Source organism: Tachypleus tridentatus, chromosome 3, assembly GCF_004210375.1.
Source record: "Tachypleus tridentatus isolate NWPU-2018 chromosome 3, ASM421037v1, whole genome shotgun sequence".
NCBI lineage: Eukaryota > Metazoa > Arthropoda > Merostomata > Xiphosura > Limulidae > Tachypleus > Tachypleus tridentatus.
Window position 1 is genome coordinate 48,918,960 of NC_134827.1, and position 25,182 is coordinate 48,944,141.

The 25,182-nt window shown below is 34.1% G+C and overlaps 1 protein-coding gene across 1 annotated transcript; it reads left to right on the forward strand.

The window, feature by feature from the left end:
* Positions 1–2,777: 2,777 nt before the first annotated feature.
* LOC143246813 (uncharacterized) lies at positions 2,778–24,119 on the forward strand. The gene is made up of 3 exons (XM_076493982.1): positions 2,778–3,009; positions 17,043–17,231; positions 23,556–24,119. The coding sequence occupies exons 2-3, from the start codon at positions 17,110–17,112 to the stop codon at positions 23,914–23,916; spliced, it is 483 nt and encodes a 160-aa protein (XP_076350097.1). The 5' UTR covers positions 2,778–3,009; positions 17,043–17,109; the 3' UTR covers positions 23,917–24,119.
* Positions 24,120–25,182: the final 1,063 nt, after the last annotated feature.

Below are 25,182 nucleotides of genomic sequence, written 5' to 3' on the forward strand. Positions count from 1 at the left end.
ATCAACATGAGCAAAAACATCACATTCCTTGGCGTCACTTTCGACACAAAACTAACATGGAAAAACACATAAACAATATACACTCATCAATAAGAAAAGGATTTCATATCTAAAGACTATAACTGGTAAACAATCAAAATGCGCACCGAACACCATTATACAAATATACAAGGCTTACATCCGTCCACTAATAGAGTACGGATGTCAAGTAACATACAACATGTCAAACAACACACTCCAAAAAATCCAAGTGCAACAAAACAAAATATTAAAATCCGCATTCAGTTTACCATCTTTACACCAACAAATTATCTACACCAAATTAGTAATTTACCAACTATAAGAGATAGAATAACAGAACTTTCTATGAAATATTATCGAAAAGCAGAAAACAGAAACAAACTAACGGCATCACTACACAAATTATCAAGTGCACCAACAAAATACATATCACCATACAACATATTTCAAGAATCACAATCCACTCAACAAAGAGTCTAAATACATAAAAACTATGTTATTAACATGAATTCCTTTTTTTTCAGGTACAGGGCACACGACAGGCAAACTTTCGGCGCCTGTCGGGTGAAAGTGGGTTTTCTCGGGGTACTCCGTTTCCCCACATCAAAATCTTCAGGCATTGGATTTCTAGATCCCAGCCCAGGCAACCTTTTGCCAGACCCAGAATCGGGCCGTTTGATTTGATCTGAACTTGAATGAATTACATTCATGTTCACATCTACCCAACTTTTTCTTTTCGAGACAGGTCCCGACCTTTCCTTCTTTCCACTGCCACCTTTGCCTCCACCCAAAAGACCATTTAGTGAGACATTCCCCACCCAAAAGTCAAGAATAATAACGATAATTAATTTATTAAAATAATAATTAAAAAAAACCACCACTTAATCCTAATAACAATCCACGAAGGGGACGAAGAGGAACTACAAAGTTCCTGAACACCCCAGTTGGAGAGAGAACTCTTCGGATTTCTCTCTCTAAACTGAACCTGCCACGTTAGTTTAGTTTAGTTTGCAAATTGGTAATCTCTGATTACGTGAACCTGAAAGCTGTAAACATGCAGTCACAGAGTAATCTTTTGCCACGATACGTGCATGTATACTTAGGCCTACTGGCTGATATTTACGAACTATCGCTTAGATCTAAAGCTTAGAAGCACGCCCATATTAGAGATATACATTTCGGCTGCTGAAAAAGCCTACATCTAGGCCTAATTATGTAATTCGATTGGTAAAAACACGAGAATCACAAGAACAAACACACAATTTGTAGGCCTGTGATACAATAAAACAATTCAACAGACCAAACTTTAGGGGATGATTGTATGCACTATACCCCCACCTAAAATGAAGGGGAAGTATACTCCATCCCCTAGGATCCACGCCCCTGTATTATAGCATCCGTTCCCTTTCAAATCATAGGAGTAAAAAATGTTTAAATTTATAACGTTTTTTTAATCTTCTTCTTAACACACTTTGTGAGCCAACCCGGTTTTTGATTTGGTTTCTTTCATGTGCACGCGCCCTTTTTTCTATAAGGAACATGCCCGTCTTTAATATTTGGAAATTAATTTTAAAATGTTTTCTAATTTTGATGAAAATCTCCAGTTAAATCTGTGCGTGTGTGTTTCTTTATAGGAAAGCCACATCGGGGCATCTTCTGAGTTCAATGAGGGGGAATCGAATCCCTGATTTTAAGTTTTAAATCCGTTGACTTACCGTTGTGACAGTATGGGATCAGTTAAATCTCTCACCCAATTAAAAACGGATAATTCTTGTCTCATCTCTTCAAAATTAGAGAATTTTGAAACCTAAATCTCCATATGCAGCAAATCATCTAACATAATCGAGCAATGATCACTTTCACCCTGCCCCCAGCAACGGAGTGATATACCTAGGGACGTACAAAGCTAGAACCCTGTTTCGTGGAGGGCAGACCATAGATAGTCCATTGTATAACTGTGTGGATAACTTAAAACAAACATTTTTCTTCAGATGTTTCCCAATTTGACTATGCCAACCATAAACAATAAATCTAAACAGATTGTGTTTAGTATGTTAACAATTGGTGGAGAAAACCAACCTAAAAAGTTTATAAAAACCTGACTCTTCCATGATTTGACTTCAATACCCCATGGTTATGGCCTGATTAACTATTGTAATGTTTATCTCACTTTTGCCTTTTTCTTAATTTCATCATATCACTTGGCGGGTCTTTAAGAAAGTAAAAATAAAAGCATTCTTCCTTCATAACCGCAATAATATAAATATTATTTTTGCATTGTTAACTTAGCGCCTTGCTTTAGAGCTACTTTAAATTCTTAAGCTGGCCGAACCTCGTAATATTATTCAGATTATTGCCGAATATATCAAGAAGGATGCTTCACTTATAAATAAATGCAACAAGTTATAATCATGATGAGTATTTTTTTGTGTAATACTTACATTGATATATCAAAGTAGTGACATTATTCATTTGTTTAGTTTTATTTCTGATCATAACATATTGAAATACTGATACAATTTTGCTGTTGCTGGAAATTGTGAATCTTGAAACAGCCGAAGATCAAGTGCATTTCTGGTTTTTTGAGTAATGTTAAAGAGAGGCTAATTTATCAAAATTTCACTGTATCAGCATACGAAATATGTTTTTAAGTACTATTAATTTCAAAAGTCCGATTTTTTATACTTGGATATATATGTATATTAGATTTATTTAATTAATTTTTGATTTTCATATACCTTTTTTAATTTCATAGTTTTAGCTTCAGTCACGTGAAATAAATGTCTGAATAACTGCAGCTGAATGTATTAACTCCAGGAGCGAAAAGTTGTAGTATCCATGTTTGTTTAGAAAAACAAAGTGTAAAGTGGAAACACTTTTCTTTTGTTAATTTGGTATTTTCAAGAAGAATTTTATCATTTCCAGTTTTCATTAAGAGTTATAATAATTAATGAATCCGTAACGTACGGACTTATGTTTTACTTTTAGGTAAGTTTATTTACTGCAACTTACAAGGTCGAGTTAGCTTTATTCTTTAATAGTAAGTAATATTATTCCACAACACAGTGGCCGAGTAAGTTGCATTTAAGTGATCCTGTTACTAATAAATACAGTATTAACAGTATTACTAAAATAATTAGAATGATAAGGAGTCGTAGTACTAAAAAAACCCTAAGCCTAATTTATCCTCATTTTAATTTTTAATTATTACGATGTTAATGTTCTAAAATTTTAGTCTTTCGTTGTAATGATACTGCTATCTTATTAACGGTTATTCTGCCTCTGATCAGAGTAATTTCTGAGCAAATAACCATGTTATTTTGCCACATTATTGGACCTAGCCTAAGATGGGTAACTTTTCATAGGTTATAAGTAATGAGTATTCTATTTTTGTTTGTTTGTTTCAAATGGCTTTTTACCATTATATTAAGTTATAGTAAAATTTGTTTCAAGGCAAATTAAGGTTAGAGATGTTTAAATATAAAGCTTAAAGTTTGTATAATAAAGTAATATAACTACTACAACACAGTGCAACATATGAACAACAGGGAACCATTTGGTTCTTTAACTTATTTTTTAAGGCTGACCATGTTTGAAAAAAAGTGAAATTTTAACATACCTTTAGGTTTTCAAGATATTAGTCATTTCTCTGTTAAGTTAATTGTTTTTTTAGGAATGTAAAACTGTTTTAATTGGAGCTTAGCTTGATTTAACCAAGTCTTTTAACTTGTGGCTTCTTATCATATTATTTTCAGAACTAAGCAAAAACAAGTCATAGACCTTCATTCTACTGATATCCTGGTAACCTTATAAACTTAGACAAACATGCATTACTTTACTGTTCTCAAATAAATTTGAGAGCTTAACCTACCACATAAAATAACCTCTCCTTCTCCAGAATTAATAGTATCGATATACTTTCCTTTGTTATATTAAGATTAGCAACAGTGTACGTTGTATTTCAAGTAAGGTGTGACTGATGATTTATGAAGAGTTAAGGCTGATGTTACGTGCCTGATTGTCAGATGAAAACAACTGAGCAGCCATTATTCAGGAAATCTATAACTTTCATTGTATATACTATTTTAAAATGTTACATACTACTATGTTAGTTATGTCACGTATACAATATCATCCACAATATTGTATATAGTCTTGAAATGTTATGAAAAGAATGTTTTCTTTCCTACAGTACTTGCATGACCACTTTGAAATCAGTTTACAATATACATCCGGGCCATCCCTTAAGTAATGTCTGATTTTAGGTTCAGAAAAAAGAGAAAGGATTTCAAACACTTTTAATGTTATTTAATCAATAATGTATGTTCTATTATTATTAATTACTTCCTGTGAATGATTCACAAGCTTCTGAATGTCACTTCTATAAAATTCTTGGGGTTTGGAGGAACAGAATGTATACACGGTAGTTTTGAAAATACTCGTGTTCCAAGCTCTTTTCCATCAAGATAGTTCTGCAAACTTTGGAACAGGTGATAATCAGATGGAGAAGATCTGAAGAATAAGGAGGATGTGGAAGTTTTTCTCACTCTAGCTCTTCAATCTTTGCAGATGTGATCCTTGCTGTATGGGGCGTGCATTATCCTGGTGTAACACAACACCTTTACGATTGATCAAAGCATGCCTTTTCTTTTCAATGCAATATTCAAGCATTCTAACTGCTGACAATAGAAGTCTGATGTAATCATTACATTGATTGGCAACAACTCAGAGTGGATCACGCCAACATCCCACTAAAACACCAAATGGTTAACAAGACTTTCCTAGGGTGGAGATCCATTTTGGGCTGTGCTTTAACCAGTTTACCTGCACTGAGCCACTGTCTGAAACACTTAACATTTTTATAATATATCCATTTTCCATCTCCTGTTGGCATCTGTCAAATTATCACGGAACCCATTTTCGCAGTTTTGATACATTTCCAAGCTGATGCGGGGGATGGTGTACTATTGAATATTGAATTAAGCTTCTGTGCTAATTCTTCAAGTGTTACAGCACAATAATCATCAACAGCAAGTCATCATTAAACTCAACAGGACTACCTGAATGTGGTGCATCACTTAAGCTGTAGTCACCTGATCTGAACTTGTGAAACCATCTTCGACATTTTCTTTCATTAAGAGACTCCGCACTATAAACACCTTGAATGTTTTGTGTAGTTTCTGCTGCACTATTGCCTTTCTTGAACTCATAAAGCATCATATGTCTAATGGGCTCCTCAGATATCCATCTTCACAAGGGTTTATTTGAATAGAGATCTGAAAAAGTGGAGTTGGGTTAATTTCATTTGCTGAACATTTTTATATACATCCTACTACATGTTTTAGTCGTTAAATACTTCTACAAAGACAGAAATGATGATGTATTTTCTGTACATGATGGGCACACACAGACAAACTACTGTGTAACTGTATTTTACTGAAAACACACACAGCAATCACTTGAACTACATAATAATCAAACAACTCCAATTAATCATTGTTTCACTAACATCCAACAAAACCCTACTGTGGTGATGTAGAAAATATACGCTCCTTACGGTCAATCATTGTTCTACATGGAAACAGACAGGGGTAGACAACAGTTACTATTTTAATACTGTCTGTCATTGATCTACATGGAAACAGACAGGGGTAGACAACAGTTACTATTTTAATACTGTCTGTCATTGATCTACATGGAAACAGACAAGGGTAGACAACAGTTACTATTTTAATACTGTCTGTCATTGTTTTACATGGAAACAGACAAGGGTAGACAACAGTTACTATTTTAATACTGTCTGTCATTGATCTACATGGAAACAGACAAGGGTAGACAACAGTTACTATTTTAATACTGTCTGTCATTGATCTACATGGAAACAGACAAGGGTAGACAACAGTTACTATTTTAATACTGTCTGTCATTGTTTTACATGGAAATAGACAAGGGTAGACAACAGTTACCATTTTAATATTGTCTGTCATTGTTCTACATGGAAACAGGCAAGAGTAGACAACAGTTACTATTTTAATACTGTCAGTCATTGTTCTACATGGAAACAGGCAAGGGTAGACAACTGTTATTATTTTAATACTGTCAGTCATTGTTCTACATGGAAACAGACAAGAGTAGACAACAGTTATTATGTTAATACTGTCTGTCATTGTTCTTCATGGATACAGGCAAGGGTAGACAACTGTTATTATTTTAATACTGTCTGTCATTGTTCTTCATGGATACAGGCAAGAGTAGGCAACAGTTACTATTTTAATACTGTCTGTTATTGTTCTACAGGGAAACAGGCAAGGGTAGACAACAGTTATTATTTTAATACTGTCATTGTTCTACATGGAAACAGGCAAGAGAAGGCAACAGTTATTCTTTTAATACTGTCATTGTTACACATGGAAACAGGCAAGAGTAGGCAACAGTTATTCTTTTAATACTGTCATTGTTATACATGGAAACAGGCAAGAGTAGACAACAGTTACTATTTTAGTATTGTCAGTCATTGTTCTTCATGGACACAGGCAAGGGTAGACAACAGTTACTATTTTAATACTGTCTGTCATTGATCTATATGGAAACAGACAAGGGTAGACAACAGTTACTATTTTAATACTGTCTGTCATTGATCTACATGGAAACAGACAAGGGTAGACAACAGTTTCTATTTTAATACTGTCTGTCAGTGATCTACATGGAAACAGACAAGGGTAGACAACAGTTACTATTTTAATACTGTCTGTCATTGTTCTTCATGGACACAGGCAAGGGTAGACAACAGTTACCATTTTAATATTGTCTGTCATTGTTCTACATGGAAACAGACGAGGGTAGACAACAGTTACTATTTTAATACTGTCTGTCATTGTTCTTCATGGCCACAGGCAAGGGTAGACAACAGTTACTATTTTAATACTGTCTGTCATTGTTCTTCATGGATACAGGCAAGGGTAGACAACAGTTATTATTTTAATACTGTCTGTCATTGTTCTTCATGGAAACAGGCAAGAGTAGACAACAGTTACTATTTTAATACTGTCTGTCATTGTTCTACAGGGAAACAGGCAAGGGTAGACAACAGTTATTATTTTAATACTGTCATTGTTCTACATGGAAACAGGCAAGGGTAGACAACAGTTATTTTAATACTGTCATTGTTCTTCATGGAAACAGGCAAGAGTAGGCAACAATTATTATTTTAATACTGTCATTGTTATACATGGAAACAGGCAAGAGTAGACAACAGTTACTATTTTAATATTGTCAGTCATTGTTCTTCATGGACACAGGCAAGGGTAGAGAACAGTTATTATTTTAATACTGTCATTGTTATACATGGAAACAGGCGAGTAGACAACAGTTACTATTTTATTGTTATACATGGAAACAGGCGAGTAGACAACAGTTACTATTTTAATACTGTCTGTCATTGTTCTTCATGGACACAGGCAAGGGTAGACAACAGTTACCATTTTAATATTGTCTGTCATTGTTCTACATGGAAACAGACAAGGGTAGACAACAGTTACTATTTTAATACTGTCTGTCATTGTTCTTCATGGACACAGGCAAGGGTAGACAACAGTTACCATTTTAATATTGTCTGTCATTGTTCTACATGGAAACAGGCAAGAGTAGACAACAGTTACTATTTTAATACTGTCTGTCATTGTTCTACAGGGAAACAGGCAAGAGTAGACAACAGTTATTATTTTAATACTGTCTGTCATTGTTCTACATGGAAACAGAGAAGAGTAGACAACAGTTACTATTTTAATACTCTCTGTCATTGTTCTACATAGAAATAGGCAAGGGTAGACAACAGTTACTATTTTAATATTGTCAGTCATGCTTGTAATTTACATGCTGGGTCTGACAAGAGAAAGATAAAAAATCATTTGTGATAGGTTAGGTTCAGATTGTAAACCCCTGAAACCTTGAAAACTACCTACTACACGAAAAGCCTGTTCCCAATCAGTATTTCAATAATCACAGTGTAGTCAAGTTTTGATCATTAAAATGGTTTATATAAACACTTTATATCTACACTTGATTTGTTCTGTACATAAAAACTGTTTTGTTTTCACATAGAAAGAAATGCCCAGAGCCTCTACTCTTATTCATTTTATCCCATGTCTACAGAGCTAACAAAAATAAAACAAGTGGTACTCTGCACTGAATAATAAACATTAAATAGATCCATTATTATTAGTGAAACTTTATTTGGTATCATTTGTGTTTGTTTATCTTTATTTCTGTTTTTTGTAATGATTTATTTTGTACAACTGGTGGTAAGAAGTAGTACTTATAATTATTGGATCAACAACTCTGTAGAATTTCATGACCCACAGTGATTGGATGTTTGTCGTGCATATACCCTGTTGAAGACTGTGACCTTCTTGTGATGAGTGTGTTATCCAAATCTGTTACCTTCACCACTATACCTCTCCAGTTCTGGTTATAATATGTGACTCATATTATAGTCTCAGTCAATTCTTTCCTTATAATTTCTAATACAACATAAAATATTTGTAGTAACATAGTTAAAAATAAGTATTTTATATTTATACTGGCTAGTACTGGGTGTTTAGAAAGTCACTTCTATATTTTTTACAAACAAAACTGCACAGTGACTTTCCGAACACCCTGTATAATACTGGTATAGATGGTGTTGGATGGTAACCGTAAGAGTTATTGGTAGACATAAATGTGTAGATTCGCATTAATACTTCTCAGTGCTGCAATATCACATTTATAATGGACCAAAAAGTAATAAATATTTGTAGTTGTCAAGTTGTGAGCTCTATACAAACTTTCAGTTATTAAGGAGAAGTGTAGAAAATAACTTACAATAATCTAGTACAAACCAGTAGGACTCTATTACCTTTTCAGTCTTTCCAATACAGAAATGAGGACTTATGACACCAATTAAATTTGAAGGATATTGAAGGAACTGTTGGCATATTTGGGTTGTTCCATCAACTAAACAAAAACAAATCCCTAAATAAGACATTTATCATAAATTAACTGCAACCACCACATCTGGAACAACCCATTCCAAAGGCCAACCACCCAAAAATAAAACTGTCATAGCTCAAGATGACCTTTGCCCTTCCTAAAGTTGTGTTCTTCAGTCCTACCATTCTAAATGTTCTGTACAAAATAAATCTAACAAAACCATCAGCCTCTTTACAATATCTTAAGTACCTTAATTAGAGTCCTCCTAACTCTTGTTGTTACATCCAAGAGAAATTTTCAGGGGACATAAGACAATTTTGTATAACAAACTTTCTATCCCAAGTGTCATCTTTGTAACCCTCCTTTTGTCTAGAATTCCAGTCCTCATCAGGTAGAGACAGAGACTGAACACAAAGACAGTTTTGACAAGTGTGGTATATGATATTTCATAAGATATCAGTTGGGAGCATTACAAGTTATCTGCAACAAAAATTACATGAAAACTAAACCATCTGGGCTCGTTTTGTTATGTTTATCTTATACAGGGTGTTCGGAAAGTCACTGTGCACTTATATATTTATTAACAGACACGTTTCAATATAGAATACAGGGGTAAATATGAATGACAATTATAAACAATGTTGAAAGTGACCCCCGTTGGTATCAATACAGGTTTGGATCCTTCTTATTTTGTTTGTAAACACCGCTATCAGTTGCTGGCTTGAAATAGACTGAATGAATGCTGTTATCACTGCTTTCCAAACTGCACAGTGACTTTCTGAACACCCTGTGTAACCTGTTCCAACCATTACTTTGTTTATTGTGTACCAGCTGGCTCAATTAGCTCTTGATTATCGTTAGCAGTGAAAGTGATGAACATGTGATTATTATACCCTAAAAGGACTAGGTAAAGAATGTGGTGTTAAAATATAACATAATATCTAATTACAAGAGTAATTAGTTGTCACCCTTACTGAATAAAATTGATTTTGATGTTTTATTTGTGGTAAACAGTAAGACAATGTTTTGTCAAATATCAGGCCATCCCATAAGTAATGTCCAAAGGTTTAATACAGAAAGTGTATCATTTCTGTCTTTGTAGAAGGCTTTTATGATAATATCTAGTAGGACGTGTATAAAAATGTTCAAATAAATGAAAGAAACTCGCCTAACTCCACTTTCTCAGATCATTAATCAAATAACCCCTTATGAAGATGGATGTATCAGAGGAGCACATTAGACATATAATGCTTTATGAGTTTAAAAAAGACAATAGTGCAGCAGAAACTACATGAAACATTCAAGGTGTTTATGGTGCGAGTCTCTCAATGAAAGAAAATGTCAAAGGTGGTTTCAGAAGTTCAATGACCACAGCTTAAGTGATGTGTCACGTTCAGGTCATCTTGTTGAGTTTAATGATGACTTGCTGCTGACTTCACTTGATGAAGATTGTGCTGTAACAGTTGAAGAACTAGCATGGAAGCTTAATTCAATCCTTTCAACAGTTCACTGTTGTCTGCAACAGCTTGAAAAGGTGTCAAAACTTGGAGAATGGGTCCACCATGATTTGACAGAAGCCAACCTCAGAGCAAGAGTGGACATTTGCACTTTTCTGCACTCTTGTGAACGTAACTCACCTTTATTGGACAGGTTAGTGACTGGAGATGAAAAATTGATATTTTATAAACATATTCAGCACTGTAGACAATGGCTCGATGTGGGTCAACTGGCTAAAGCACAGCACAAAATGGACCTCCACCCTTGGAAAGTCTTGTTAAGCATTTGGTGAGATATTGTTGGTGTGATCCACTTTGAGTTACTGCCAATCAATGTAACGATTACATCGGACTTCTGTTGTCAAAAGGTAGAGTGCTGGAATGTTGCAGTGAAATAAGAGGCCTGCGTAAAGGTGTTATGTTACACCAGGATAATGCACGGCCCCATACAGCAAGGATCACATTTTCACCGACTGAACAGCTAGGCTGGGTAAAACTTCCACATCAACCTTATTCTCCAGACCTTGCCCCATCTGATTATCACCTGTTCCAAAGTTTGCAGAACTATCTTGATGGAAAAGAGCTTGGAACACATGAAGATTTCAAAATTACCCTCTCTACATTCTTTTCCTTCAAACCCCAAGAATTTTATAGAAGTGACATTCAGAAACTTGTAAATCATTGGCAGGAAGTAATTAATAATAATGAAGCATACATTATTGATTAAATAACATTAAAAACGTTTGAAATTCTTTCTCTTTTTCTGAACCTAAAATTGGACATTACTTAAGGGATGGCCGATACTATTAATGAAAAGATTCCTAACCAACATTTTTATACTATTAAGACAATTATGACATTTGATGAATGGTGACTGTTATGGTCTTCATAATATTAATGTTCATTAGAAACTTGTTGCCACTGTATATTTGAAACAATAATGACAACCAATTCAAAAGTAAATAAATCACAGTTTATTGGGTTTTGTTATTGTAGTATTATAAGTTATCAGAATATTGTGTCACAGTATGCCATATCTGGTAAAATCTAAAAATTGTGGATACGAATTGTCTTGGGACTTCTTTTGTATAATTTGAGTTTTTCATTATTCTTGTACTTATGTTTTTAGTTTATTACTTAGCTTTTGTTAACTATGTATCCTTTTTTTTTTCTATTGCTATTTGTTGGGGTTTTGTCTCTTTGAGTCTTTACCCTCCCCCCTGTAATGGTCATATTGATGTTGGTTGTCTTTATTTCTATATGTATATAAATAAAAGTTTTATGTACATCTTAATTCAACTACTGTTTTTACATACTTACAAGTTCCAGTTGTTACTGTTTTTAAGTGTTGTAACTCTTCAAGTAACCATAATTATTTGTCATTGTTTTATTTTTCAGTAAATTGAAAGTTTTTAATTTGTGCTAACGTGACTTCGGTTGCCTCATAATTTGAGGGTCTCAGTTTTGATTTCCTATGTCTCCAAACATGCTTCTTTTTCAGCCCTGAGGTCATTACATTTATTTGTTTTGAGTTAATGGTAAAGCTATTATCTCTCTCATCACTGTCCTAAACTCTGAACTTCTTGTCAGAAGGAATGTGATCTATTAGTAGCACTGGTCGATTTGTCATTGTTTTATTTTTCAGTAAATTCGAAAGTTTTTAATTTGTGCTAACGTGACTTGGGTTGCCTCATAATTTGAGGGTCTCAGTTTTGATTTCCTATGTCTCCAAACATGCTTCTTTTTTCAGCCCTGAGGTCATTACATTTATTTGTTTTTGAGTTAATGGTAAAGCTATTATCTTCTCATCACTGTCCTAAACTCTGAACTTCTTGTCAGAAGGAATGTGATCTATTAGTAGCACTGGTCGATTTGTCATTGTTTTTATTTTTCAGTAAATTCGAAAGTTTTTTAATTTGTGCTAACGTGACTTGGTTGCCTCATAATTTGAGGGTCTCAGTTTTGATTTCCTATGTCTCCAAACATGCTTCTTTTTCAGCCCTGAGGTCATTACATTTATTTGTTTTGAGTTAATGGTAAAGCTATTATCTACTCATCACTGTCCTAAACTCTGAACTTCTTGTCAGAAGGAATGTGATCTATTAGTAGCACTGGTCGTGAACTCTTGGGTTAGTTTAATGATAGAGTAAACTTACTTATTCTTGCATTGTTTTATGTTTATATCTTTATTCTCTAATTAAACTATTTATTTTTTTCTACATTATGTTTGTAATATTACACCTCATAATTTACTAAAATTGTATCCTGGTTGAAGTTGTGACACATTTTGAACCTGTAACTGTGTTATTTGCAGGACACGTACTCCTGAGCCAATACCTTTACAAACTCGGTTGTGCCAACATCTTAACCATGTAGTAAAATAAATACATAAATAGAAGGTCATATGCATTACTTTTCTGTTTCTTCAATCCTGATTTAATACATATATTTTCAACAGTAAAAGAGATCTTATTTGGAATACTATTATAAAGTTTTGGTGGTCAATCTGAAGAACTTCTTGGATTTGTTTTTATACTTTAAGAACTTGTGGTTTCCTAATCCTTCAACTCATTTCATATGTTGATTTTAAGCTGTATAATATTTTATAAATACACAGTTTACATTAAAAGTTGTTTTTTTATTCTATTATTATTGTATTAATGTCGTAATGGAATAATTAATTGTAAGAAGTTTGTTTTTTTCTGCACATTAGTTTTAGTTTATTGGTGAGAACTGTACTAGTATTCTAAACAGGTTTTGAATACCAATCTCTCACAACACTGTACAGTTGTACTGCTAAGTGTGGTAGTATCTAATTATGTGTGGCCGTACGTCTTTCATTAATGTTGTTGCCAAATAAGGAGCTTTCTTTCTCAGAGAAACAGCTTAATGTGCAAGCCTCGCATACTCAGGCTTTCATGTATTGTGTTGACCAATGGGGTATTTATACACAAGTCATTAGGGCATGTTGTATTGTTTACTCACCCTACATACAGAAGTCTTGTTGCATGAAGGTAATGGTCACTTTGCCTGACCTGGCTAGTCAAACCACCAGGAAACTGATGTATTATATTGAACTACTCTGTCAAGACATGGACACCCTTTCCCTGCTTCCCATTGTTTTGTGCTGGCTCTACAGGGATTGATGTGGAATCCTCCAATTTGATCATCTTCAGAGTGGTAAGGGTCTCCTGTGTTCCTCGTGATACTTGAGGGAGACACCAGAGAGATGCCCCAGACTCAGTCACTGCAAATAACTTTTACTGTAAAAAGTGCAAAATGTAATTTTGATGAAAATTTATTGAGAGAAATCGACACAATGTAATTAATAATATTTTCAGTTCAAAGTTTTATACCATGTTGCACATACAAAACAAAATAAGTTTCTTCTAACTTAATATATGTAAAGACAGAATTTTCTCAAGCTTTTAATGTACCATCACTATTTCAGATTTACTATTTTTGCCCTTTAGATTTCTTTTAGCCAAAAATCTACACATGCACTTTATGTACTGATTATAATTCTATTTCAAAAAATTTATCTCAAAAACATATTACAGTCAACATCTTGTAACTTTCATTTATTGTAATTTATAAATTAAAAGTTCATATATTTATTCCAGTCGGTTACTTTGTCTTCTTATATTATACCTTAATTAACTTATGCTGCCTTTTTGCCAAACACGTTTAGAACCATTCTTTTGTTCCTATTTCTATGGATGGTTCAAAATCAGGTGACTCTCGTGGTTTGTTGCATCTCCTCTACAGATTGTGTTCACTGCTACGTTGTACACCATTTCTCTTGCTTTGGATTATAGAAGCTAATAAGTAGAGTAACTGTTCAGTTTACACAGACTCTCTTAGCTCTGTTCTTGGCTTAGAATAACTTAATGTAAATTCTCACCATGTTCTTGTAAACATTCACAAATGATTGGTTCAGTTTTCCCTGTCATCTGTTCCTATACAGTTTTTCTGAACTCATTGGTATTCCAAGGATGTTGACACAGCAGTTAGATCTGTCTGCTCTGGTGCTGTCACATCCTTACTTATATATAAGCTGAGCTCCTGGATTTAGAGTGAACTGAACCTCTTTGTAGTTTATTTTTCCAGCTCAACCACACCATTGTTATTTGGTTAGTTAGTTCACATAAGATCAATGGTTGGCTAACCACTGGTCACACATTTTTTATGTGCAACTTATTCATCTCCTGTAAACAATCCGTTTGTTAATGTTTCTAAATATTTTTCTGTTTGTTTCAAACACAGCTTTATTTTTGGTGAGAAATTAATCACCCCTTGAGAACCTAGCATCCATTTTTTTGATTTTCATGTTTTTTTGTACACATCAAGTGGTATTGGACATTTATTAATGACTCTGCTTTGGAACCAACTATAAAAAAAGTTTAATTATGATTGGACAGAACAACAACTCCTTATCATAATATAGTAGTAAGGTGGTTCGATCTGTAGTTTGTGGTTTAGTGAGAATGTTTCCAGTTGTTACCTATAGCGTTGGCCAAATACATTTGGTAAGAAGTCTTGAAGCCTTAGCAACAAGTAACAGAATTGGAAATTTATTTATAGATTCTTTAAACATCTATTCATTCATGAAATAGTTTGTTAAATTATATGTTTTATATACATTTTGTTTGATAAGGTTATGTGTGATTCTCAACTTTATATACCAATGTAGAAGTATAGGGTGGTTTATTTCTACTATAAGATTATTTTTGACAACTGCTTTCTCACAACTATTTCGTTTTATTTTTTCAAATTTTTTGATTGAGAGGCTAAAGTAAAAGCCTATACTAGAAAGTCATGAAATATACCACAAAGTGTGTTAATGAAATGGTTAGAAAGTCATGAAAGATACCACAGAAAGTGTGTTAATGAAATGGTTAGAAAGTCATGAAATATACCACAGAAAGTGTGTTAATGAAATGGTTAGAAAGTCATGAAAGATACCACAGAAAGTGTGTTAATGAAATGGTTAGAAAGTCATGAAAGATACCACAGAAAGTGTGTTAATGAAATGGTTAGAAAGTCATGAAAGATACCACAGAAAGTGTGTTAATGAAATGGTTAGAAAGTCATGAAATATACCACAGAAAGTGTGTTAATGAAATGGTTAGAAAGTCATGAAATATACCACAGAAAGTGTGTTAATGAAATGGCTAGAAAGTCATGAAATATACCATAGAATGTGTGTTAATGAAATGGTTAGAAAGTCATGAAATAACCATAGAATGTGTGTTAATGAAATGGTTAGAAAGTGTGTTAATGAAATGGTTAGAAAGTGTGTTAATGAAATGGTTAGAAAGTGTGTTAATGAAATGGTTAGAAAGTCATGAAATATAGCATAGAATGTGTGTTAATGAAATGGTTAGAAAGTCATGAAATAGACCATAGAAAGTGTGTTAATGAAATGGTTAGAAAGTGTGTTAATGAAATGGTTAGAAAGTCATGAAATATACCATAGAATGTGTGTTAATGAAATGGTTAGAAAGTCATGAAATATACCATAGAATGTGTGTTAATGAAATGGTTAGAAAGTCATGAAATATACCATAGAATGTGTGTTAATGAAATGGTTAGAAAGTCATGAAATGTACCATAGAATGTGTGTTAATGAAATGGTTAGAAAGTCATGAAATAGACCATAGAATGTGTGTTAATGAAATGGTTAGAAAGTCATGAAATAGACCATAGAAAGTGTGTTAATGAAATGGTTAGAAAGTGTGTTAATGAAATGGTTAGAAAGTGTGTTAATGAAATGGTTAGAAAGTCATGAAATATACCATAGAATGTGTGTTAATGAAATGGTTAGAAAGTCATGAAATATACCATAGAATGTGTGTTAATGAAATGGTTAGAAAGTCATGAAATATACCATAGAATGTGTGTTAATGAAATGGTTAGAAAGTCATGAAATGTACCATAGAATGTGTGTTAATGAAATGGTTAGAAAGTCATGAAATAGACCATAGAATGTGTGTTAATGAAATGGTTAGAAAGTCATGAAATAGACCATAAAAAGTGTGTTAATGAAATGGTTAGAAAGTCATGAAATAGACCATAGAAAGTGTGTTAATGAAATGGATAGAAAGTCATGTAATATACCACAGAAAGTGTGTTAATGAAATGGTTAGAAAGTCATGAAATATACCATAGAATGTGTGTTAATGAAATGGTTAGAAAGTCATGAAATATTCCATGGAATGTGTGTTAATGAAATGGTTAGAAAGTCATGAAATATACCATAGAAAGTGTGTTAATGAAATGGTTAGAAAGTCATGAAATATACCATAGAAAGTGTGTTAATGAAATGGTTAGAAAGTCATGAAATATACCATAGAATGTGTGTTAATGAAATGGTTAGAAAGTCATGAAATATACCATAGAATGTGTGTTAATGAAATGGTTAGAAAGTCATGAAATGTACCATAGAAAGTGTGTTAATGAAATGGTTAGAAAGTCATGAAATGTACCATAGAATGTGTGTTAATGAAATGGTTAATATCCATGGTTTTCAGGGTAACAACATTTTAATTTTTTCAGGTGTAAACTGGTACATTTACACTGTGAAACATTTTCTTTCAAAGAAGATCTGCTGTAGAAATAGAAGATGGCATCTGAGTCTGGAGAGGAAGAAAATTCAGATCCATCATTCCATCTTGATGCAGTGATGATGGACCATTGTTATTCAGTACTGCATGAAGAATATACGAGACGATTTAGACTAACTGAGTATGCTGTTTTCCTTTAATTTACTGGAGAAAGAAATGTCTATAGGGCTTTTAAAAATCATATCATACCAGAATTCTAATTTTTCATAAAAATAGATAAATCCACAACAAAGTATTTTTTTTTCCTGTTAATTAATTTGAGGAATAAATTGGTTATGACGTATTTTTCATTAGTTGATCTGTTCCATTAAATACAAAACACCCACCCACTCTTCATGTGTGTTTGACAAAGGTAGTGATATAAACAGGCTAAACCTCATCTTTGTTCTGTGTGACAGCACCAGTTACTTGTGTGAGAAAATTTTAGAATCATTTTAAATATACTGGTGATTGTTTTGTTACCAAGTGCTATTTGGATTGTAACACTTATAATGTAATTACTGAAAATATAAAAACATTAACTGACTTACCCACTGGTTTGTAGTTTATAATATATACACTTTTTGATTTGAACTGAAATGTAAGATGTCATGGTATATGATATGTTTGGTAGAATGCTTGTGAAAAGTCTGGTTAATCATGAAACTTCTACATGCAGTGCCAGTAGTTTCTCTCTTTATGAGATATATATAATACTGTCTCCTTCCTTCCTGTACATCAGACATCCAAGTCAACATGAGTTTTTGCCTCTCTACATCTGTGTATTATCTAATGTTAGAAGCTGTTGTGAATTTTTGTATAGTAAGATATTGGTCATAGAATCCATACTTTAATCCATAGTACCAATGTTTAGCTATTACCACATCACTAGGTTCTGATGTTAACAAGTGGCCCAACATTTTAATTGTAGTTTTTAAGTTTTGTTTTAAAAATCTAAAATGCATACAAGTGTTAATTTATTAGAAACCAAGACGTATCTTGTGCCAGGTGAGCACTTTTCCAGGTCAGAGTGTTAACCAGTAATTCTTCTTAAAAACTTGACCGCTACGTATAAACAAAAATCAGTCACTGACATAACCCTGAAGGCTGATAACTGCCAACACATTGTACCATTAGCTGATGCACGGCAGTGTGCAGTCATTGCACTTAAGAAATGGTTGGTGATATTTATTTTTAAAGTTTCTTTCAAAAATCACTCATGCCCTTCAGTAGTTTTTGATGTCATAGATTCAAAGACATTTGTTGATAAATCATAACATTTGATTTTATGTTTGTTTTTCAGAATCATTACTGCAGCTTTTGGTTATTTTTGTAAATTCTGTGAAGACACGAGAAGAGTTTTGACTGCTTCCAGTGCCCATTTGAGTAACTGACATCACAAATAAATGTTTGTTTTTAATATGTCAGTTTTATCAGATAAAAATCAGCTTTATAGTTTTTACACAATGTTTAATCTTCCGGTGTGTGTGTGTGGAAGGTGTTTGAAGAATTATCTAACATTGAACCTGTGAGCTTGTATCTCAGTTGAAATGTTAGAAGTTCCATTTTCATCATTAACTTTTCTGAATCCCAAGTTCACACTTCAATACTTCAAGAAGTGCAGCTCTCCACTGACACAGCAGTGTATCTGCAAATTTACAATGCTGAAAAACAGGTTTTGTTATCTGTGGTGGGCATATCACAAATAGCCCATTGTGTAGCTTTATGTTTGATATCAAACAAACAAGAAATAGTCAGCTATAATAATATGCAAAAAAAAGTGTGGTACCTGGAGTACTCTGTTTTATAATATTTAGTACCTGGAGTACTCTGTTTTATAACATGTAGTACCTGGAGTACTCTGTTTTATAACATGTAGCACTTGGAGTACTCTGTTTTATAACATGTAGTACCTGGAGTACTCTGTTTTATAACATGTAGCACCTGGAGTACTCTGTTTTATAACATGTAGTACCTGGAGTACTCTGTTTTATAACATGTAGCACTTGGAGTACTCTGTTTTATAACATGTAGCACCTAGAGTACTCTGTTTTATAACATGTAGTACCAGGAGTACTCTGTTTTATAACATGTAGCACTTGGAGTACTCTGTTTTATAACATGTAGCACCTAGAGTACTCTGTTTTATAACATGTAGTACCAGGAGTACTCTGTTTTATAACATGTAGTACCAGGAGTACTCTGTTTTATAACATGTAGTACCTGGAGTACTCTGTTTTATAACATGTAGTACCAGGAGTACTCTGTTTTATAACATGTAGTACCTGGAGTACTCTGTTTTATAACATGTAGTACCAGGAGTACTCTGTTTTATAACATGTAGTACCAGGAGTACTCTGTTTTATAACATGTAGTACCAGGAGTACTCTGTTTTATAACATGTAGCACCTGGAGTACTCTGTTTTATAACATGTAGTACCTGGAGTACTCTGTTTTATAACATGTAGCACTTGGAGTACTCTGTTTTATAACATGTAGCACTTGGAGTACTCTGTTTTATAACATGTAGTACGTGGAGTACTCTGTTTTATAACATGTAGTACCAGGAGTACTCTGTTTTATAACATGTAGCACTTGGAGTACTCTGTTTTATAACATGTAGCACCTGGAGTACTCTGTTTTATAACATGTAGTACCAGGAGTACTCTGTTTTATAACATGTAGTACCTGGAGTACTCTGTTTTATAACATGTAGTACCAGGAGTACTCTGTTTTATAACATCTAGCACCTGGAGTACTCTGTTTTATAACATGTAGTACCAGGAGTACTCTGTTTTATAACATGTAGTACCTGGAGTACTCTGTTTTATAACATGTAGTACCTGGAGTACTCTGTTTTATAACATGTAGTACCAGGAGTACTCTGTTTTATAACATGTAGTACCAGGAGTACTCTGTTTTATAACATGTAGCACCTGGAGTACTCTGTTTTATAACATGTAGTACCAGGAGTACTCTGTTTTATAACATGTAGTACCAGGAGTACTCTGTTTTATAACATGTAGTACCAGGAGTACTCTGTTTTATAACATGTAGTACCAGGAGTACTCTGTTTTATAACATGTAGCACCTGGAGTACTCTGTTTTATAACATGTAGCACTTGGAGTACTCTGTTTTATAACATGTAGCACTTGGAGTACTCTGTTTTATAACATGTAGCACCTGGAGTACTCTGTTTTATAACATGTAGTACCAGGAGTACTCTGTTTTATAACATGTAGTACCAGGAGTACTCTGTTTTATAACATGTAGTACCAGGAGTACTCTCTCTTATAACATGTAGTACGTGGAGTACTCTCTTTTATAACATGTAGCACCTGGAGTACTCTCTTTTATAACATGTAGCACCTGGAGTACTCTGTTTTATAACATGTAGTACGTGGAGTACTCTGTTTTATAACATGTAGTACCTGGAGTACTCTGTTTTATAACATGTAGTACCTGGAGTACTCTGTTTTATAACATGTAGTACCTAGAGTAGTTCCTAAAACCTTGACACGTTTTCTACAGTATTTTTGTCCTTGGTGGAATTTTGCATGCCACATGGCAAGGAAAGCTCATAAAGGGCCTTGAGATATCTTTTTTTAGGTATCTCACACTTTTAAAGTGCACTGCATTTCAGTGGACTAATTGTCTCTATGACTATAATCATCCCTCTATGCTGGTGGAACTAAAGCACTGCACTGCATATCAGTGGACTAATTGTCTCTATGACTATAATCATCCCTCTATGCTGGTGGAACTAAAGCACTGCACTGCATATCAGTGGACTAATTGTCTCCATGACTATAATCATCCCTCTATGCTGGTGGAACTAAAGCTTGCTCTTCATTGGTCTGGCAGTACATCAGTCGGACCCAATGATATTTATTACAAGATGCCTCATGTCTCTCTTGCTATTGTTCTGGTTGATTTTAACTGGAGCTGGCAGGAGAATGTTTTTCTTGATACTTGGTGCCATGTTATTGTTCTCCATTTTCCTAAGCCTGGGAATGATCCCGAGATTCCTTCGAACTACTGTCCAGTTAATTTCATGAGCTGGCTCTGTAAGATCTTGGAGAAGATGGTTAATGCTTGTTTTGTTTGGGTCCTCAAATCAAACAACCTCCTCTTAGTGTGGGTTCAGACAACTGTGCTCCACTATGGACCACCTGATTCAACTTGAATTATCAATCAGCGAAGCCTTTCTCAAGAGACAACATCTCATTTCTGTATTTTCTGGCCTTGAGAAAGCTTATGATACAACATGAAGGTATACCATCTTAGACCAGAACTCGTACAGGTAAATGGCGATCATATAAAAGCTATGCGGTACATGAACTGTACTATTTATACTGACTCACTTAGCTCACTGTTGGCCCTGGAATCACTTCATATTAGTTCTCACCTTGTTCTTGCCAATATTCAAAACCAACTGGCCCATTTCTCTCTATCATCTACTTCTATCTATTTTTTTTGGACACCACGCCATGTCGGTATTCACAGAAATAAGCTTGCTGACATTGCAGCTAAGTCTGTCTGTTTTGGTACTATCACTGTCATGCCTGTCCCATACATGGACTGCAGTTCTGTATTCAAGTCTCAGCTCTGCACCATTTGGCAGTTGACTAAAAGTGAGCAACATGATAACAAGCTTTTCCAGATCAAACCTTCTATTGTTCTTTGGTCATCTTGCTTCTGTAAGGATTGTAACAAGGAAGTTATCTTGACTAAGCTACACATTAGTCAGTTTTTTAACTCATTGCTTTCTTTTATCAGGGACTGCACCAATATGTGTGACACTAAAGCTATAATAATCCACATTTTACTGTCATGCCATTGTTACAATTAAAAGCAATGGCACAGTTTTCAACATCTTTTTACCTTGGGTTCACCGTTGACATTGGACAGTGTCATTGAAGATGGTGACACTCTTCATCTCACTTGTATTTTAGGGTCATTGATCCTTTTGACTGTATTTAAGATTTTAATTTGAAAATTGGACTGTTTTAGCATGATTTCACATATTTTAACGATTTTACTTTTTTACTACTTTAGTGCATATAGCCCAGTTGCTCTGCACCATTAAATGCTAAACAATCAACCAACATGTACTACTTGGAGTATACCTCATTTTATAGCCTGTACTACCTGGAGTACACTTCATTTTATAACCTGTACTACCTGGAGTACACTTCATTTTATAACCTGTACTACCTAGAGTACACTTCATTTTATAACCTGTACTACCTAGAGTACACTTCATTTTATAACCTGTACTACCTGGAGTACACTTCATTTTATAACCTGCACTACCTGGAGTACACTTCATTTTATAACCTGCACTACCTGGAGTACACCTCATTTTATAACGTGCACTACACTTCACTTTGTAACATGCACTACCTGGAGTGATTCTGCCTTCTTATTCAGGTTCAGTTTTTTTTTCTTGATCAATTTTATATCCTCAATATCCTCTTATACTTACATTAATAATAAATATTGAACTGTAGTTAGTGCAGGATTTACTTTAGTATTGTCTCCAAGGAATAAAAATAAGCAAGAACGTTTTTTTAAATTTTTAACACTTAACTTGATCCCTAATACAAGTTGGTAGATTGTCACATTTGACACTTGGTCTCATACAACAGTTGGTAGATTGTCACGTTTGACACTTGGTCTAATATAATAGTTGGTAGATTGTCACATTCGACACTTGGTCTAATACAACAGTTGGTAGATTGTCACGTTCGACGCTTGGTCTAATACAACAGTTGGTAGATTGTCGCGTTCGACACTTGGTCTAATACAACAGTTGGTAGATTGTCACGTTCGACACTCGGTCTTATACAACAGTTGGTAGATTGTCACGTTCGACACTCGGTCTTATACAACAGTTGGTAGATTGTCACGTTCGACACTCGGTCTTATACAACAGTTGGTAGATTGTCACATTCGACACTCGGTCTAATACAACAGTTGGTAGATTGTCACATTCGACACTCGGTCTAATACAACAGTTGGTAGATTGTCACGTTCGACACTTGGTCTAATACAACAGTTGGTAGATTGTCACATTAGTTATAAATTGTAACAACTTGAAGCTAATTTTGATTTTTGAAAAAGTCTTTTACATTTTTGTTAAAATTATCTATTTACTAGACTTTAATTTGCACAAAAAATGAAAGATTCACAATGGTTGATGCTTTAAACATGTAAATATGTACAAGTGGTAACCTTAGCTACAATTGATATCATTTATTTTTATGTCATAAACCATTACAATCACCTCAGTCAGTTATTAGTTAGTGACAAATTGGAAAGTGATAAAAATAGTTGAACAACCTTCCTTGCATGCTGATTGTGTTGAATAATATAAGTGGTCAAAGAGTCTTATGTCTAATGTTTTTATCAGAATCTAATATGTTTAAGAAATGATATTAAAAATAATTATACATTTTTCAGAGAAACTGAAAGCCCTAAAGAAGAAGAATGTAATAAGTCTGTCGAGACATTTGCCCCAATTCCTGGAGCATTGTCTAAGGAGCAGGTAAAGAACGATTCTGATAAGGTTGTTATTGAACAAACAAGAAATGAGGAAAGTTTAGATGATAACGAAGGTAAGGAAGAAGTTGATGAAAAGAAAAATGAAACAGAAGATTTCCTTGAAGTACCTGTTCAAACTAGAAGACAGAAGAAGAAACTTGAAGAGATTATGACTGGAAATTTATCACCTGAAAGGTTGGAGAAAGATGGTTTCTGTAAAATGGTTGAACCAGATGGAGCCAAGTTGCACTCTCCCAATAAAGGAACTAGACCCCTTTAACTAAAAATCGGAAGACATTTCCAACGAACCGCCTACAACACCCAAAAAACGAGGTCGACCCAGAAAGAATACTGTTTCCAATCAAAAGGAAAGTGAAGAGAGATTGGAAAAACAGAAGTAAAGGAAGAGAAGACTATGGCTGATTCTGAGTGGTACGCCACCGCAGGAAGGGGAAGACCTAGACGCCATCTGTTCAGTTAACTGTTTATGAATCAACTGCTGTTGTCAGAAAAACACAAGTGACAAGTGGTACTCCTCTTCCTGTAAATAAGGAAAGCCAAGAGCAAAAATACGAATGCCAGGAACAAAATGATGTTGGAAAACAAAATGAAACAGAAGAATTTAGACAAGAGGATGAAGTGTCATCTACGAAAATGGAACAGAAAGGTGTAAGTCTGTCCCCCAAACTGGAACAGGACAAGAACACAAGTGAAAGCAGAAGTTTGGAACAAGTTGAACATGAGGACAATGAAAATAAAGCTAGTTTCAAACAAACCACAAAATCTAAAACAAAACAACAATCAAAGAAGGGAGATAAAAATGAAGACAAGCACACTAAATCAGGTGACAAAGATGGAACCAGAAAAGAAGAAACTAAATCAGAGAAGGTAAAAGAGCAAAAAGCTGAAAGTAGTCAGTCAAAGACAAAAACAACGAAAAAGAAACTTGTGAGAAGAGAGTCTCGAACTCTGTCAGTGGAAGCTTTAGCTATTGAACCATCCTTGTTTAGCAATCCAGATGTAATGATTAAAGATAGTGTAGGAGGTCATGTTGAAAACCAATCAGAATCTGATACAAAATTACAAGCTACACCTAAAATACCATCAATAAAAAAGGAAGATTCTGAAGAGTCTCCTGATAAAACCAACCTCGCTTGTCAGGTTGATGACAATCCTGTGGCACGGGCCTTGAAGTACGAAGATGTTTTACATGGGACTAATCCACTGAAAACTGAATCTCCTAATCTGGATGAAAGTCAACATCCATGTGGGTCCATAGAAGAGAGCAGTAGTTGTCAGTTGAAGTCAACATTTGAGAATACACAATCAGTTGAGAATGAAAAAGATACAGAAGCATTTGAAAGTGATGTAAAAGAAGATAAAGACAATGAAAAAATTACACAGGAATGTGAAAGAGGTAAGGTACTCTATTTTTGTAAAGTTAGATTATTGTCCAAAAGCCTGACTGTCATGCTAGATTGTGACGTGATGATTGACTGGTTCACTAACTTATTCCCTGATGGCTTGACTAGTTCACTTGATTTAT